This window comes from Pterocles gutturalis, unplaced genomic scaffold (assembly GCF_000699245.1).
Source record: "Pterocles gutturalis isolate BGI_N339 unplaced genomic scaffold, ASM69924v1 scaffold3700, whole genome shotgun sequence".
Taxonomy (NCBI): domain Eukaryota; kingdom Metazoa; phylum Chordata; class Aves; order Pterocliformes; family Pteroclidae; genus Pterocles; species Pterocles gutturalis.
Window position 1 is genome coordinate 66796 of NW_010137973.1, and position 16697 is coordinate 83492.

At 35.9% G+C, this 16697-nt stretch overlaps 1 protein-coding gene across 1 annotated transcript in view; it reads right to left on the minus strand.

Annotated features, from left to right (window-relative positions):
* Positions 1–12349, minus strand: part of AGTPBP1 (ATP/GTP binding protein 1) — a 54775-nt gene extending 42426 nt beyond the window's left edge. Inside the window, exons 1-8 of the mRNA XM_010082779.1 lie at positions 12318–12349; positions 6193–6323; positions 5889–5956; positions 5410–5473; positions 4905–5051; positions 4495–4626; positions 2332–2425; positions 829–866 (exon numbers count right to left, since the gene is read on the minus strand). Of these exons, the coding sequence (XP_010081081.1) occupies positions 829–866; positions 2332–2425; positions 4495–4626; positions 4905–5051; positions 5410–5473; positions 5889–5956; positions 6193–6323; positions 12318–12349 (706 nt within the window). The remainder of the gene's footprint in view (positions 1–828; positions 867–2331; positions 2426–4494; positions 4627–4904; positions 5052–5409; positions 5474–5888; positions 5957–6192; positions 6324–12317) is intronic.
* Between the last annotated feature and the right edge of the window lie 4348 nt (positions 12350–16697).

Consider the following 16697-nt stretch of genomic DNA (forward strand, 5'->3'; position numbering starts at 1 on the left):
TTTCCCTAAATTCCCCAAGAAGAAATCCCAAAATTAGTAAATACACACATCTGTAAGACCAAGATATCACACTGATCAAACATGACAGAACTCAGCACGGTGCAATAATTGATACTCAAGTTTCCTGTCATTTATCTGAAATGGTTTTCTGCAAATCTAATTACACCTCAGTTCTTACCCAACTCCACTGAAACTACTAGGAATGTTGTAGTTTTTATACAACTGTTTGTAGAGAATGAGTTTTTAATTCCTTGTCAGTTACAATCCTGGTGCAAAATCTGCAGAGATGACATCTGGCAGGATCCAGTGCTGCTGGCCAACACAGCCAATGTCTGGAAACAGACCATTGTTTTGCTACCCTTTATTCCACTCCACGAGCATCACTGACAGATTTGTCATTAGGACTTGAGATATAATTACTCAGAAACATATCTGAAGAAAACCTGTATTTTCCCTGCCATCCAACAGGTTATTTTCAGATGTATGTATAAAGAAGATGCAGAGGAGTTAAGCTATAGATATCCACTACTGAGGGGCGGTGGTGAGTGACTGCAAAAGGCTATTTCTCCACCTTGGATCCAGACTAGTCCTGCAGAAGCAGTACAGCTTTTCTACTGCGTAACTGAAGAGACAGTAACAAATTATTAAACATATATGTATATGCCACACAAATGTTAAAGCACCAGAGACTGCAGATAAAACTGTAGCCTTACTTCTAAATCTCCCAGCCTTGATTTTGTTTTAGCCACAGACTTAATATTTAATTTTACTTGGTGTATACGCACAAATATACATATCTCAACTAGACAATTTCTTGTAGTCACTTACTTGATTTTAGCAATGCAGCAAGTGTGTCTAAAGTAACCCTGCCAACACAACAAGAAAAGTCAAAACAGCAACCAACCATTAAGCTTAATCTACAACACTGTAAAGCTATACCAAATACATACTACTAACAGATATATTATCATCTATCCTTGTGTTTTCCTGGCTGCACTGTATCAGACTTTGCTTTTAAGATTTGATTTTACTAAAATATCATGCTTTTCTGCTATACCTGAAGTCTGATGGTGAAATTTAAAAATATCAATGCAATGGCTATACAAACTTTTAGCCTCCGCAAAAAAACACTGTAAGTGACAACGTAATGCTTATGAAGCATACTCAGTGGATGAGAGACTTCTAAAACTCACGTTTTATGTTAGCAGTAGAACAAGTACTTCCACAAAGCAAAGGACACTATTTTAGAAAACTGCAGGTCAAAACTGTCTGTGTATTAATATATCGAGGAGTAATGCTCATCAACCTTTACTACAAGATTGCCTGTGTAAGGTTTTTCTGGTAGACAATGATCTTGTCTCAGTTAATTCAAGATGTACAACTAGAAAATATATATACTTATTTTTACACTCTTTGTAAAGATAAGACTTCAAGCTTCTGATCTTAGACCATAAACAAGGATATCACGATTACTCACATCATGGAATATTAAGTTCATATGTCTAATTTTAGCTGGGCTTAAAGGGGCAGGGTAATTTATTTTAAACGTACTCCAGTGACCCCAAATACCAGATTTAGATAACACTATATTTTTTATACTGAAGTTAGAATATTATGAGACTACTATTTTGCTAACAAGAGGAAAAATTCAGTTTTCCACACATAAGTACTTCAAAAACCTCATAGTGTATAAGAAAGGCTAACCTCAGTTAGAGGGTATCTTATCTACTTTTACCCTAAGTTCACTTAAAAAAAAAGAAAAATATAAGGCAGCACCAGGGGGAATCTGAAGTCTCCTACTTCAAGGTATGCAGTGAAATTTTTTTTTTTTTTTTTTACACACAAAAGCCCACTAGACAGATATTGCTGGTGCTTCTTACTCTACTTATTATGTTTTTGCTCTGAGAGACTAAAATTGCTTTAAAGTAAAATAGAAAGAAAATTCTATTATAAAACAAAACAAATAGTGTGACTCTAAAAACACAAAGGAGATGTGGGAGCCAATTCAACAAATAGAAAAATTATGGGACTGTCTTGATCTGTTTGTCCTGCTTTGGCAATAACCATTGTACAGTTTCCGTGAAGGAATATTAGAGATAAAAAAAATAACATTTATATTCTTTTATCAGTATTGTAACTACACATTCAAATATTTTGTGTTACTTTACTGAGTAAAATTAAACAGTCAGATTTGTGGTTCTCCTTCCCACCTCCCTTCACATTCAAATATGAGTTACATTTGATTTTTCTAATATTATTTTTCATCTACAAGTAAGTTTTGAAATGCATTTAAGGTTTTTCCATATATTATATTAAAGAGACCTTACTTACTTCATAAGGCTAGTGTTCTTTTTACTAAAAGGGCCAATAATCTTAAACATCAGTTCTACTACTCCATTCTTTCCCAAGGACACTGCATTTACAGCTGGAAAAGTTAAAAACAATCCATGTCAAGATCATGTAATATGAAAGGAAAAAGAAAAAAAAAAAAATCAACAAAATTAATTCACATGGATGCCCAGGGAAGTGGTGGAGTCACCATCCCTGGAGGTGTTCAAGAAATGTGTAGATGTGGTGCTTAGGGACATGGTTTAGTGGGTTAGGTGGTGTGGGTTGACGGTTGGACTTGATGATCCTTGAGGTCTTTTCCAACCTTAATGATTCTATGATTCTGTGTTAGTCTGAGTATGAAGTACAAAAAATGTTAGATGTGTTTGTGCTTTAAGACATAAAATGACAAGCAGACACTACTCTGCACATAATTAGTATGATAATCTAACCCTCATAAGACTTAGAAAAGAAGAAAAAAGTGTTACTTTACAAATAATATCATGTACTACTTCCAATGCATGCTTCTGCTTTCTTTGTTACTAAGATACATCATAAAAAAATTTGTCTTCCAAAAAAAGACACATTTTTTCAAGACAGCAGGGTTTCTGAAATTCTAAGTCTAACAAGTTCTATGACTTGCTATTATCCTTCAGTATTGGGACAGACAGGTAGCCCACCAGGACTTGAAAGACAAGCACTCACTGTAATATTTAGAAATACCAGTTCGTATAAGCTTTTCTGAGCTACATGTTATGCATAAATGTTCTCAGAAAAAAAAATATATATATTTGAAAGGGAGCAAACGAGTAGAAATTACGCTATGACCTATGTTCAAGAAATGCACACTGGACGTATATATGGCTGAAGCCCAACGTCCACTGAAAATACAAACTGCTGAAACAGGCAGAGAAATTAAATTCCCAACTGAGTTTAGCAATATGAACTCCTAACAAAGTAGGAAGAGAAACTAAGAATTGACTTTAGCATAATGAGTGCCACTATTACTGTAGAATTTAGTACTTGAACCCAAGCTGCAATTTCATCATCATTAGCAGCAACACTACATCACTAGAACCTAAGAAAATTTAGGACTCTCTTCCACTGGCAACTGTACACCAACTTTAAATAGTACTACCCAACAGACTGTAATAAACTACTACTTTTTCTGTTTATAAGTAGTAGGAAATTCAAAAAGACAGAAATGATCTAAGCAGAATCCAAATTAGAGACTTGGTACAATTTCCCATTTTCAGCATGAAGTAAGTTTTCAGCTAAGCTATGTAACTATATGTATAAAACTCTGCCATTTAGAAGCATTTTACCTCATTATCAAGACAGCTCAACAGAGATAAAGCTTCCACACTTTAAAAGTATTGGGATTTTATGAATTACAGGTGCTCATGTGAATGACCTGAAAACATAGTCTTATAGAACATCAATTCTCTTGGAGAAATGTGGTTATGTTTTCAATTTCTCACACTTATTTAAGGGGTTTAATGACCATTTCGAGCTCAAAGGAAAAACTTAAGAGCATCTAACTGACAGTAGAGATATAGCAAGAACCACACAATTTTCATCAACCTCCTACTGCCTGCCCAAACAGTGAATTAGGCTCTTGTGGAAGAATATTAGTGCCACAGTAGGGCACTTCAACACAAAGAATGAGGGAAAGGTTAAATAAAGAAATAAAATATGTCCTGTGTGAACCAAATTTTAAATTAGCAATCAATAATGAAATAAAATAATAAAAAAAATAATGAGCAGGTATAATAAAGATAATAATTATTTATTTTGAAGTGCTTTTGCAAGCACAATGTTAGCATTTCTGGTTTAGATCTTAACTGATCAGCATTAATATAAGTTACATGACTAAAAATTTCACACATCCAATAGCATTGATTGAATCCCACCCAAGTATCTATATATATATATACACACACACAGACACACACTGAACTAAAAACAAAGATGTACAAGTACAAACATGCTTCACAGGTTTTATTAGCACTTAAGCAATGTGACAAAACAAAAAGCAAATTCTCAGAGAAAAATAATTATTTTAAACATCTAACACTAAAGAATCACTTAGAGATGATTTTTTAACCATATCTACATGAAAAAGTTTATATCACATGGGAAAAAATAATTATCTGCAATACTTACAGTTGGTTGAGTAAACTCTTAGTACTTGAAGACATGCCAATAATAGCCTGTGGTTCTGCAAATTTTGCTTCACCAAATTCAATGATATGTTTAAGGCACCATTAATTCTTGCTTTCATGCCAAACTTTTTGTCTGACATCAAAGAAATACAAGATCAGTTACACTAATTTTGAAATCATTATCAAAAAACAAAAGTTAAATGAACTGTGAATTCCTTCTACTGATAATGTCAACTCTGCATATCTATTTTTCCACTATTCTTTCCTCCCCTCTATTTTACTACTCCTTTGGTTCTCCTCTCCCTGTTTGCCACCTGTGGATGCTTATAGAATAATAGAAAGAAATTTTTTCCCAAGTTTTAATTATAAAACTGTAAAGTATTAAGGCATACTAAAGTATGTAATTTTCACCTTTTGGACCAATTTTTGCAAGAAGAGTGTGGAGAAGCACCATTAATTCTTCATTTGATGGAGAGTCCTTACTGGCAGTCAAAAGCAGCTGCAATAAGATCTGTGTCCCTCCTTTAGTGACTAAGACGCTTGCTCTCCGACCGCCACCTGGAAATTAAAACTCAACTGATATCTCCACAGCCAAAGAACAATTACATATCTAAGCTACAGTTAATATAAAGAAAGTCTTTAGAACAGCAATATTTTCTTCATACGTGACTGCACCATGCAACAACATGGTGGACTTGGACTAAAAGCAGCATAAAGTATTTGGGTACGATTCTTTGAAAGGCGACTTCAGTCTTTATATTATTTTATTCTGCATACAAATCATCTTTAGGAAACATCAGAAACAAACAAAAAAACACACACACCAAAACAAACAAACACACACAAACCCCCCCTCCAAAAGTATGCAGAATAATACAGGAATATGATCACAAATTGCTCCTTAATGAAAACTTACCAACTGAGACCACCTCAATGAGAATATTCAATATATTTAGAATAGTTTGGAGATCTTTTGTATTCTGCAATAAAAACCAGAGAGATTTATTGGCTCAACGTAGAAGTCTAATACAGTGGCTTAGATACTTAAAGCTCAGAGAAACTGCCACAATTACATCCAGGAGAACTTAAGATGTAACTGCCCAGCTAACCATCTCACTATGCAGCCTGAATTAACTGCAAAACCAATTAAGATCTAATTTGTAGTATGGCATATTAATTAGAACTACCAGTTGACCAATAATTTCTTAGAATATTTAAAAATAACCTACTTAAGAATTTCTCTCCCATATGATTCTTAAAGACCGCATCTAATCATTACAATCCTACACAAGTTTTGGAGACTAGTAAGGATAACAACATATTAAATAATACAAAGCCCAGTGATAAATGAAAACTTGGCATGTACAAATAACCACACAGATTAAAAGATCTTACCTCCAGCGTTGACAGGATAACTTCTATTCCAGTGGAGCCCTTAGAAGTCATCTCCTTCCTGGTTTTTTCTGCCCATGAGAAAAAGACCATTTTTCTTTTAATATACTATCTTGCAGAAAAAGTAACCAACACTGTAACAGATGCCCTTAAACAGGTGCTTCCAACAATCCGTGACAAAAATGGAGGGATAATCAAGTTCAACAAAAAAGAGAAAAAAAATTAAAGAAAAGCCCAGTAAGGAAGAGAGAGAAGAAGGAATGTTCAAAAGGAAAACTACTAAAGACCACAAAACCTGGTTATTTACCTTGACTCTGAACCAGATGAAGGATCTTTGAGGTAACATATCTGGCACTGTCTGCTTCTCCTAATACAGAGTCCAAATTGATCTTCTCCAACTGTGACAGCAGAGACATAGTCCGAGAACTGCTAGAAACACTACAAGAAAGAATTTTTTTTTACATTCATTCTTCCATCTAGATCAGAGAAAAAAGAGCTTCTATCAATAGAAATCCCATGTCAGAGTAAGGGGAGTGGCTAATTCACCTTCATATTCTATCTTGATTGGAAAACAGTCTTAGTTCTCCCTAATTCTGGCAAATTTACAAATTTTACAAAGGCTGCATTGCAGCAGACTGATTATACATAAGAGCATCTCCAAGACCAACTGTGAAAAGCAAAATTGGTTGCAGCAAATAAAACCCAGATATAGGCACAAATGTTGTTTATCTGTTTCAATTAGAGTAACTTACATTTAATCTAGTTCATATTAAGTGTCAGGATACTGTATCAAACCTGCCATTCGAGGAAAAACTGGTTACAAATAGTCCCAAAGACTGTCTTACAGGCTGGTGTTTTGGAAGTGAAAGAAAATATTATCATTCATGAAGTGAGCAAACTAGCACCCACCAGCTGAAGAAAAAGAACACCATTTTGAAGAAAAAACTTTGGAAGGTGTCCAAAGGTATAATCAGAGTTTGGATTAATTTTCAACACAAGGGTATTTTGGTCTGACATCATAAAATTGCCTTGAAAATATATTTCAATGAGAGAAGCAATTTCAAAAGGGACATTCATCTAGATAGATAGATTACAGAGAAAGAAAGAATGTAAATATTTACAGTATTCCAAAATAGAGTACAGAAATTGTTTCATTTACTGTCCAGTTTTAGATCATAATTATTCACAATCATTTTGAGATTCAGTCCCACGTTAAAGTCATTTTTAGACAAATGTTTAACATTTGAATTATAGCCTTGTAATTAACTACAGGAAATGATGATTCACAAGGATTAACTACCTTGACTTTTCACATTTGTAACATTAGAGTCCTGCAATAATCAACAATAATTCATTTTATACACATACTGTTCTGACTATCTGCAATAAAACTAAAGTATATACCATTGGTTTTATAAATACTGACAGTCTTGTTTATAACCCTGAGGAATTATTATTCCTTTATTTTTATTTTACATCTGTGAAAAGGTTTCACACTTGCAGTTAACTGTACTAAAATAATTAGTTTAGATGTGGACAAAAATGTTAAAGGAAATTTAAAAAAGGTAGCTGATGGCAAAGGTTGTACTGCAGTGAAAGCAAATTGATATAAAAGCTGCTGAGGAAACTGCTTCAGCCGCTTGCACTTTTCTACATGAATCTCTAAATGAGAAGCATAACCAAAAAACAATTTCAGATTACAGATTATTCTTACAAGGTGTTAACGTCAGTAATAAGAAATGGCTATACTAATTATAGAGCTTAAATCAAAATAATTTTATATTGTGAAGTAAACATACAACCTCTTCAATTATTTGCTAGACTTTGATTTAAAAGTATTTTATTGATGCAAAACAAATCTGTCTTGGTTGCTGAAATACTACTTTCCTTGTATAAGTAAAGCATATTCCCTCCAATCCTTTCTCATAATCCAAAACCAGGTTGAACATTATAAAGCCATTATAATTTCTATAAGCTTTCCTTTGTTTATTTCTGCTCCTTCATTTATCCACTGAATTTTAAATACTCCAAAATAAACCGAGGATTTTAATAATATCGACAAGCTCTGTTGATCTGGTATACAAACTGACAAACTTCCAAAGGATGTTTGTTATCTTCAACAGCTCCACAACCAAAACAAGTAAGAGTCCAGAAAACCCACATTTAAGACAATGTGCAAGAGAACTTCTGTGTGCGTGCACATTGATCTCACAATGAAATATAGTTTGAAAGCTGTAACAACCCAAGAAAGCAAAGATGATCCTTAGGAACAAACAAAGAAAAAAAATAATTTACAGGCATTAAAATTTCAGAGCAAACCTGATTTCTGACTGCTATGGCCTGCAATATTCAAGCAACACTGGCACATATAAATTAACATAGCATGTACAGAAAGTTAGCATCTAACATAATTTTTCATACTCACAAAAGCTTTAAAAGGTTTAGGAAGGGTAAATTATTCTCACTAATGGGTGGTATAAAAATTTACACCCTAAAATTTAGAGGTATAATCTCCTCCTGGGGCTAGAGTTTCTATCAAGAGCAGCAAGCTCTCACTGTAGCAGTAAAAGAGATATCTTTAGAATGGTTTTAGGCTATTCATGTTGCAAGACACCTTCCAACAAATGTATAGCCAAATAAACTCCACATCTTCAGCATAACCAATAAAGTCTTCTCAAAAATAACACCAGCTCAGCGTCTGTGCTGAAATATAAAGTCCTGACTTCCTCTTAGCTATGACTGAGTTTTCTTCTTAAAACAAGAATTGTACGTTTACTTATTAACACTCTACACTAACATACGTAGTGGTTATAATACTGTGACAGCTTTCAATGTCTGCACAGTAAATCAAAAAGGCTGTAGGACAGAATTTACGGCAGTCTGATTGACTCTGCTCCTGCATGTAATACCGCTGTGACAACCCATTTGACCTACGAACAAAATGCAAGCCCAATTTGCAGTGGGACTCTTTCTGATATTTGTAATGCAAATATGTAACATTTTGACCAATAAACCATTCAGGATCCCAATCCAGAAGACAGCTCTCCAAAACAGAGAGGCACCATGGAATTAAGTATTTTTAATCCAACAGAGAGGTAAACCAAGGAAATAGTCAGAATGGCACAATAAAAACTGTGCCACATCAGAGCTAGATTTTCTCTTAAGCTGCTGACACTGCAGAACCTCACATGAATGCCCTGAACACTGTGGCCAGCTTTTCATAGAAGACTTGTTTTCCCACAATGTAAAGAACCCTTCTAGTTCCTAAGAAAGACATTTTTCAGCACACTGAGTCTAACAGAGCCTCCAGTATCTTTTGTTATAAAAATCATGACTAAGGAGCACTGGAAGAAACTTCATAAGGCCATATAAACTATTCTCTTCAGAGCTGGATGAACACCACAGCTGCTCTGCATGTCAAATACATGCCCAATCAGTCCTTAACAGCCTGCAAAAACAGTGATTCAATAACCAAAGGCAACTTCGTTCTAACACTTTGTAAATGAAAGTTTTTCTATTTCCAGTTTAATCTTACTATTTCTGGCTCTCCTCACTACAAACGTGACTGTACTTTATCCATTCCAGTGGCATACCTCTCCAAGCACAGCACCTTGCATGTACTTCCATCAAATATTCTTAACCATTTTCTGCATTTCACAAGAGTATTATGAAATCATTTGGTCCTCCAATATTTTTGCAGATCTTTCCAGCTTCAAGTTGTTTGCAATTTTAACAAGAAGTCTTTCTTCTCTTTCAGATCACTAGTTGAAGCTCAAAATATTTTCAGTCATTAACTGTAACCAGAGAGAGAAAGAGCATACCCAGAAACAAACTGTGCACTGTTTCCTTCTGACACCAATCGACTGCCACTGCTGTGGTATCCAGTCAGTGCTCCACCCCAGAGTCCTTGGATGGAGAACTCCCTTCCTGACAGGAATCATATGCAATGGTTATTTTAGTAAAGCTTTAAACTCATATGTGGTATTTTAATACCACTTCCCTGCTCATCGGATCTGTTACTCTCCGACACACGAAAAAGCAGATGTATTCTCAAGAACAACTCAAACCACCTTTGGCTGTTCGTAGTCCCACCCATTTGGTTAGTTCTTCCAGTATACTTCTCTGCGAAGATGAGAAGATGGCTGACGTACAGCTACTTGGTTTCTGCTCCCTGACTCCCACAGATACAACCACTGGGTTTGCCATCTCTGTCTTTCACTGCTTAACCCAAATCTCATGGGTTCTGAAGACGATCAATATTTCTTATTCTGGGACAGATTTAGACTTTCTTTAAGCATCCTGAGGCAAAGTGTACCAGGCGTATTTGATCCCGTACACTGCATCTTTCCTTATGCAGGAAACCCTTTCTCCATCCCACGCTCAAATGCCGCAGCTCAAAACACCCCTCACACCACCATTTTACTTGCAGAAAGGAAGCACGAACAAGGGTGCCATCAGCTCAACTGTTGCCAAAGCATACCGTGTGACCCTAGCTACCCAGAGAGCTTTGTGGATTTCCTCCTTCTCTGGTTAGGAAAGCTGAGTAGATACAGAAGAAGCAACTGTGCAGACAGTGAAGACAGAGGACTTCAGAGGTTCACATTTGAAAGAGAACACCCTCAACAAGAAATATCTTCTCAAAGAAAGTTCGCTCACTGCAGGGACAACTCTTCCAGTCCCACCAGCTCCCAAGAGGTTTAAGCATTCTTACTCTGATTATGAAGAAGTGCTAGATTCACAGCTCCCCATTACTCACTGTAGACTACTTCTGCTATGCAAATGCTAAGAGACATGATTACACCTTTCTAAGTGTCTGCTCACAATGAGAAACTTAACTCTAATGGCTGTCATGGCAGCTTAGAACAATTCAGTTATCTCAGAATGGTTTTTGGCTATTCATCTTGCAAGCAGCCTTCCAAAAGATAATAGTCAAATGAAGGAAGTCATCAGAAACCTTCAGTTTCCCAACTGCACCGACTTCCTCTGAAACTGCTGTTTGCAGTCAGCCACCACACTGATATACCAGGGAGTGTCTTCTCCTCCCAGAGCAAACAGGTTTTCTGTGTTTCATCATGTTACAGTGAGCTCTTAAAAAACTAAAGTAGGCAGGCTTCTCATGATTTTCTTTTCATTTTATTCCAATGCAAACCATTTCCAATTTTCTGCTCTCAACTGCCTCCACATTTACCAAATACTCTTTAGAGAGCTGATGCTTCTGGTTAGTTCACAGCTATCTCTGGGCAATAAATTAATCATAATTTATTCATCACTTAGGGAACAACGGTTTTGAATTGCAGGGATGGAAACTGTCATTTTAACTCAATGACTAAAGAAGAATAAATGGCACTTAAGTAGCCACCCTGCAAGAATCTAATATTCTTTGTGGCAGTATACTTTATGTATTATAATTAGTAGTATTTCCAAGAATACCCATTGCTGACACCGAGTTTGACTTTGCTTATCATAACGCCTAAGGAACTAATATACTGTAAGTAGAAAATGTAGTATTTTCTTTCCTGTTTCTTTTGATCTCTCTCTCAGACAGACAGGAACAACCAGTCTCTGATATCAAGCCATACCACTGTTAAAGTCAGCAAAAGCAAAAATTATTCTACATGCAAGCATTTAAATTCAAATTTTATATCCATCCCACTACATAAAATTAATCCACAGTAGAGCATGTCCTTCATGCAGCTATGTCCACTCATTTAGAAAATAACTGGTATTTCAGAGAACTAAGACTGAAGCTAAAATTCCCTATTTGCCACTTCTAGAATTTTTTTTTTTTAAATCTGATTAGATGGTTTGATTTAATGAGGTGGTTTAACCTGTGCTTAAAGAGACTGAAAGCCTTTCAATAGTTTCCTGAGTTAACAGACATGTTGCCTTCCACAGGTAATCTCACAACTTTTCAAAAATTTGCTAAAACAAGTTATACAAAAACAAGCACAACTTTTCAACACTTGAAATCTTCTGTAGTCTCACTCATTTGTTCTAACTGTGTGTGGGATTGCCAGATTGTTGGAGAATTATATACATCTTATGACAAATTCTTATACAATATTATAAATTTGTCCTTTAATTCCTTCAGTAGAAATAATTTTATGTTTTGCCAATACTTACATGGAATAATTAATTGATAATTGTGTCAATGAAATTTAATGTATATTTTACATTTGAACATGTCTAACACTAACCAAAAATTCAAAATTTTAAAAGTGAAGCTTTTATTTAAATTTAAATGAAAATTTAAATGTGAAGCTACTTTATGCTAATCAATATTGACTCCCTCAGCATTTCAGGATATCAACGTACACATTCTTACTAAGGTTCCATAATGTATATTTTATTTATCTTATTATTAAGATAAAGACTGCTTTTTCACAAATCTCAGAGCTTGATGTTGAGAAGTCACTAAAGTTTTAAATTTACCTTTTTTCAGATGATGTTTTTACTCTGTTCATATCGGAAACCTGATTCTTCAAATCACCATCTCTAATAACCTGGAAGATATGAAACAACTACAAATTATCAACATCTTTTACTATTTAATGATGAAATGCTACCACCATATTAGATGTCTCTATACTAGAAATGTTAAATAAGTTAATTCACATTGATTGTATTTTTTCACACTGTCACAAGCTCTTCTCTCTTCAATGTATTTGATCCAGCTTTTAAAATAAACTATTGCAATATAAGCACGGAGTATGTTTCTGCCTTATAATTCAATCCTACCAAGCTCAGAGATTTTAATTATAATAAAACAGAAATTTATATCAGTTACTTAACAGACAATACTTTTACGTCCATGACAGAACCTTATCGAACAAAGTTTTTGCTGAAGCCAGTAAACACACTTCCTTAAACCTACTTGACAATGTTGTGAGGTGCCACAAGATACTTATTTCTGACTGCCATTTCATATACCTATAAGATAACTGGGACTAGAGGAACAGTTAGAAACATGGAGCATTTGGTCTTCTTATTTAAGCAAGACCTGAATACATTTCTTGGACAGAAACCATATCGTGCTAAGGACTCAATTTTCCTATCCTTTTAAGGACATAGTGCCCTCGGGTACACTGCTTCCTCAAACTATGCCTACAAGCAATTAAGGTTGCAGGCTACAGGTCCATTAACTAAACCTCAGCACTTCCAGTTGAGTTCTAGTATGAATGACAAATACTCCCACTGTGAAAAAAAAAGTGTCCTCACAGGGCACAGTGGTTAGATTTAAGGCAGAAGACACAGTAAAGGGAAAAAAAAGGATGTTCAAAGACATGAGTGGTGAAAATGAAGAAGATAAAGCACTTGTTCTCTTGGGAAATGTAGGCGAGAAACTCAGTCAAGCACACACACACACAGCACCGCCCACGACCCCCCCCAGAAGAAATTGTGTAACCGTTCTCAAAAATACTTGTTATTCAGTACATAAAATTTTATAATTGGTAAATTCCACTCTGCAATTGCTAAAAGCCTAAAGCAGGTGACATACGAAGCAAGCTTATTTCCAGACTTACCTGTAAGCAGAATCTTTTCCCACCAGCCAGGAAGCAAATGCTCAGCTTTTCACAAGAATTCCAGCTTGACTCAAGTTAGCAGGTGTCCCAGATTTGTTCAAGTACCCTTCAAATGTAAACTATCTTGACTTCCTTTAAAGAAAATTAATAGTTACAAGAGAACAGCTGTGTCCACCACAATGCAAACAATTTCACAAATTATAAAGTCTGGATTGTCTGAATCAGGTTGCACGTCTTACTAAAATATTAGATTCTTGAGTTCAAGTAGCCAAGTGCTGCTTTGCTTGCAGCGTTGACCCGCTGTCAGACAGATGATGAACAGTCTGCCAGTGCCAATAGTGTCTACATATTATAGTGCACTGATCTGCTATACAAGTGGAGCCAGCTACAGAGCTGAACTATCTTGAACTGCAAGGGCACGATTTGTTTTGCTCTAAATTCACCACAAAGTATTTCAAGAAGCACTAATGTGCAAATGCTTCAGGTCAAGGGGAAAGGACAAGTAGATAAGAAAAAGCACAAGAACCTCTGAAAACAAACAAACAAACAAACAAAACAACAGTGAGAAGGAGCAGGAAGAAAAATAAGAGAGAGAAAAATGCATATACAAGCAATCCAGAGAGTTGTGGTGGAACATTATGCACACTAAAGTAACAAAATCTCTCTTAACATTTTACTAGGTGGTGCAAAACAGCAACTTCCAAACTATTTAAAAACTTTAAATATTAGACTTATTTTGAGTAAAGGATTGATAGAAAGGCAAAGGCAGAAGGTGCACACATCTAATTTAAACATACTTTTTAAACACATTTAATGCCACTTGCCTGCCAGTGGTAACAGAGCAGAGGGTAAATTAGCATCAGTTCTTCTGCATCTAAAAGACCAACAGCAACAATTAAAAAAAAGCCTGAAGTTGGAGGGGAACAGAAAAGAGCAAGGAGTGTTGACTAGTTAAGCTTCAAGTTGATACACGCTGGATTCTATCTATTTTCCCGCTGTCTCTTCACATTGTCTGTGGAATGTCATCCCCTCCATCCCTCCCACCTGCATAGGGGAAACAGGAAGCTATTTCATATAGGTAAAGTTCCCAATGAGAAACCTGTACTAACTGTAATAGTGCTAAACTAAAAATAGTGCTAAACCAAGATAAATCAAATGGTCTGCAAGAAGTTATGTATCATTTTCACCTTTTCCTTTCTCCCCAGAAAAACAAAGACATGCCTTACGTGACATATATTTTCCTGCCTCTTCGGTGAATTCTTTGTCACTGAGCCACCAACTCACCTTCCCTGCTGATCCATCTTTTTCAGCCCTGCGAAACTTCACCACTCACTGGCAAAGCTCATACATAAGTGCAGAGGATACCCTCTCAATATTTACCTTTCATGTAAGTTCTGGCATGTACTGCAATGTAACAAAATAACATGGAACCCACACTCCTAGTTCTTGGATAAATACTCTAAATCACATAGCCACTGCACAAAATGGCGAGCACTATCGTGATTTTCTTTTGCTCAAAACAATGGCTAAAGAAACTAACCAGCACCATTTTTTTCGGACTCGCATTCACACTTGTCTAGCAGGCATTACTGGGAGTGCCTGTTAGACTACAGAGGACTTGTAGGACACAATCTTCCTGAATACGAAGTTGATTTATATGCATTAGAAGAACAGCAAGATGCTCAGCCTCTCCAAGCCAGCAATAATTCTGGTCAAACACTGTAACAGGATTCAACAGAAATTTTAGTAACACAAGTAGCAACCTGCAGGGGAGTTAGTAATTCTGGTACTGTGCTCTTAATGCTCAATAGTAACACCATTCTGCTAGTACAAGTGACTGGACATCAAGGCTTCTGCAAGAAAACATAAAGGGAGTATCACCAGTGTCACAGAAACCAATTGTTGTTATCCTCTCTTATAAATAGACTCAGCCCCAGTTACCCTCATGTGGATAAAGAAACTTCTAGATTTGGGCTTTTCTTTGACAACTGCCAGGTTTGGAGTTTCCTCCCTTACTGCAATCCATGAATATCACACACCAAGTACTCATGTTTCTTGTCCAAACTCTTCACTAGGTACACCACAAAGAACCCCTCTTTTTTCCTTGACGTCACCTATCAGTATCTGACGCACAGTCAAAACTGGCTCCTGATTCTTCCAGAAAAGTGTCTCATTCCCATTTTTAGGCATTCATTTATTTTTGTGATCCTAAACCCACTGCTTTGGGGGAAGAGAAACCTGAAATGCCACCTTTTTCAAAAAATAAGTAAATAAATAAAAATCCCCTTCCCTAAAGTCAGGCCAGTGCCTATCCCACCTCCCTTGTTTGTCTTCTCTCTTAGAGGAATATTTTTTTCATTTTCACACAAATATCAGGAACTTCATACTGCAGTAGCAAGCCATCAAATCATCAAATCTACTTTCCATCATCTGCCTAATCATGGAAACAGGGAATTAAAGAAAAAAAAAGTATATGCTACTAAACAAATACTTTGTATGCACTGTCACATAGCTCTTCCTGCACTTTAAGATTCTGGTACTTATACTGATGCATATATTTCAGGGGAGAGTGAGTATACCCCTTATTTATTGCAAGCCATCCAGGTGGGATTTCTACATGCTCTGAACAGTTATTTTTAAATAAAACTGAAGAAATGACATTAAACCCAGCATAGTAATGCATGGCTCAACTGCACTGGAACCTGCAGTTAAGTATATTCACTGTAATTTTTTTCCCTTTTATCTCCCCTTAATCACTAGTGGACAATAAAGAAGGCAAACACAAATCCCAAACTCTAATCCTTACCCTAACTTACAACCAAAATAAGAATAAATACGTAGTCACCATTGCAATATGTCAGCGCTGAGCATATTGTCATTTTGATAACATCACATCTGAAATAAATTCTCATATGTTAAACACCCAGTAATCTCACATCAGAAGCTCAAAACTTTTATTTTAACCAACAGCAGCCCTGCTGTTGCTTTTTTCCCCCTTTTTTATTTTTAACTAAAAATTGAAGGTTCTTATATATACTTATAAAGTATGTATATATATTTGGGAATTATACCAGACTGTCTTGCCATTAAGCCCATTTTCTTGCAATGGAAAAGCTCCCCAAAAAGAACGTTTTCAAAAAACCGCCACGGCAAACCGATCTACCAGTATCCAGCAAAGGGAGCACTGCTAGTCAGGTAAGGCAAAATGACTCTGCCACAAAAAAAGGCATACTCAGAAGCAACAGGTACAGAAGCATGCCAGATAAGCCTACCTCTCCAGACCATGGAG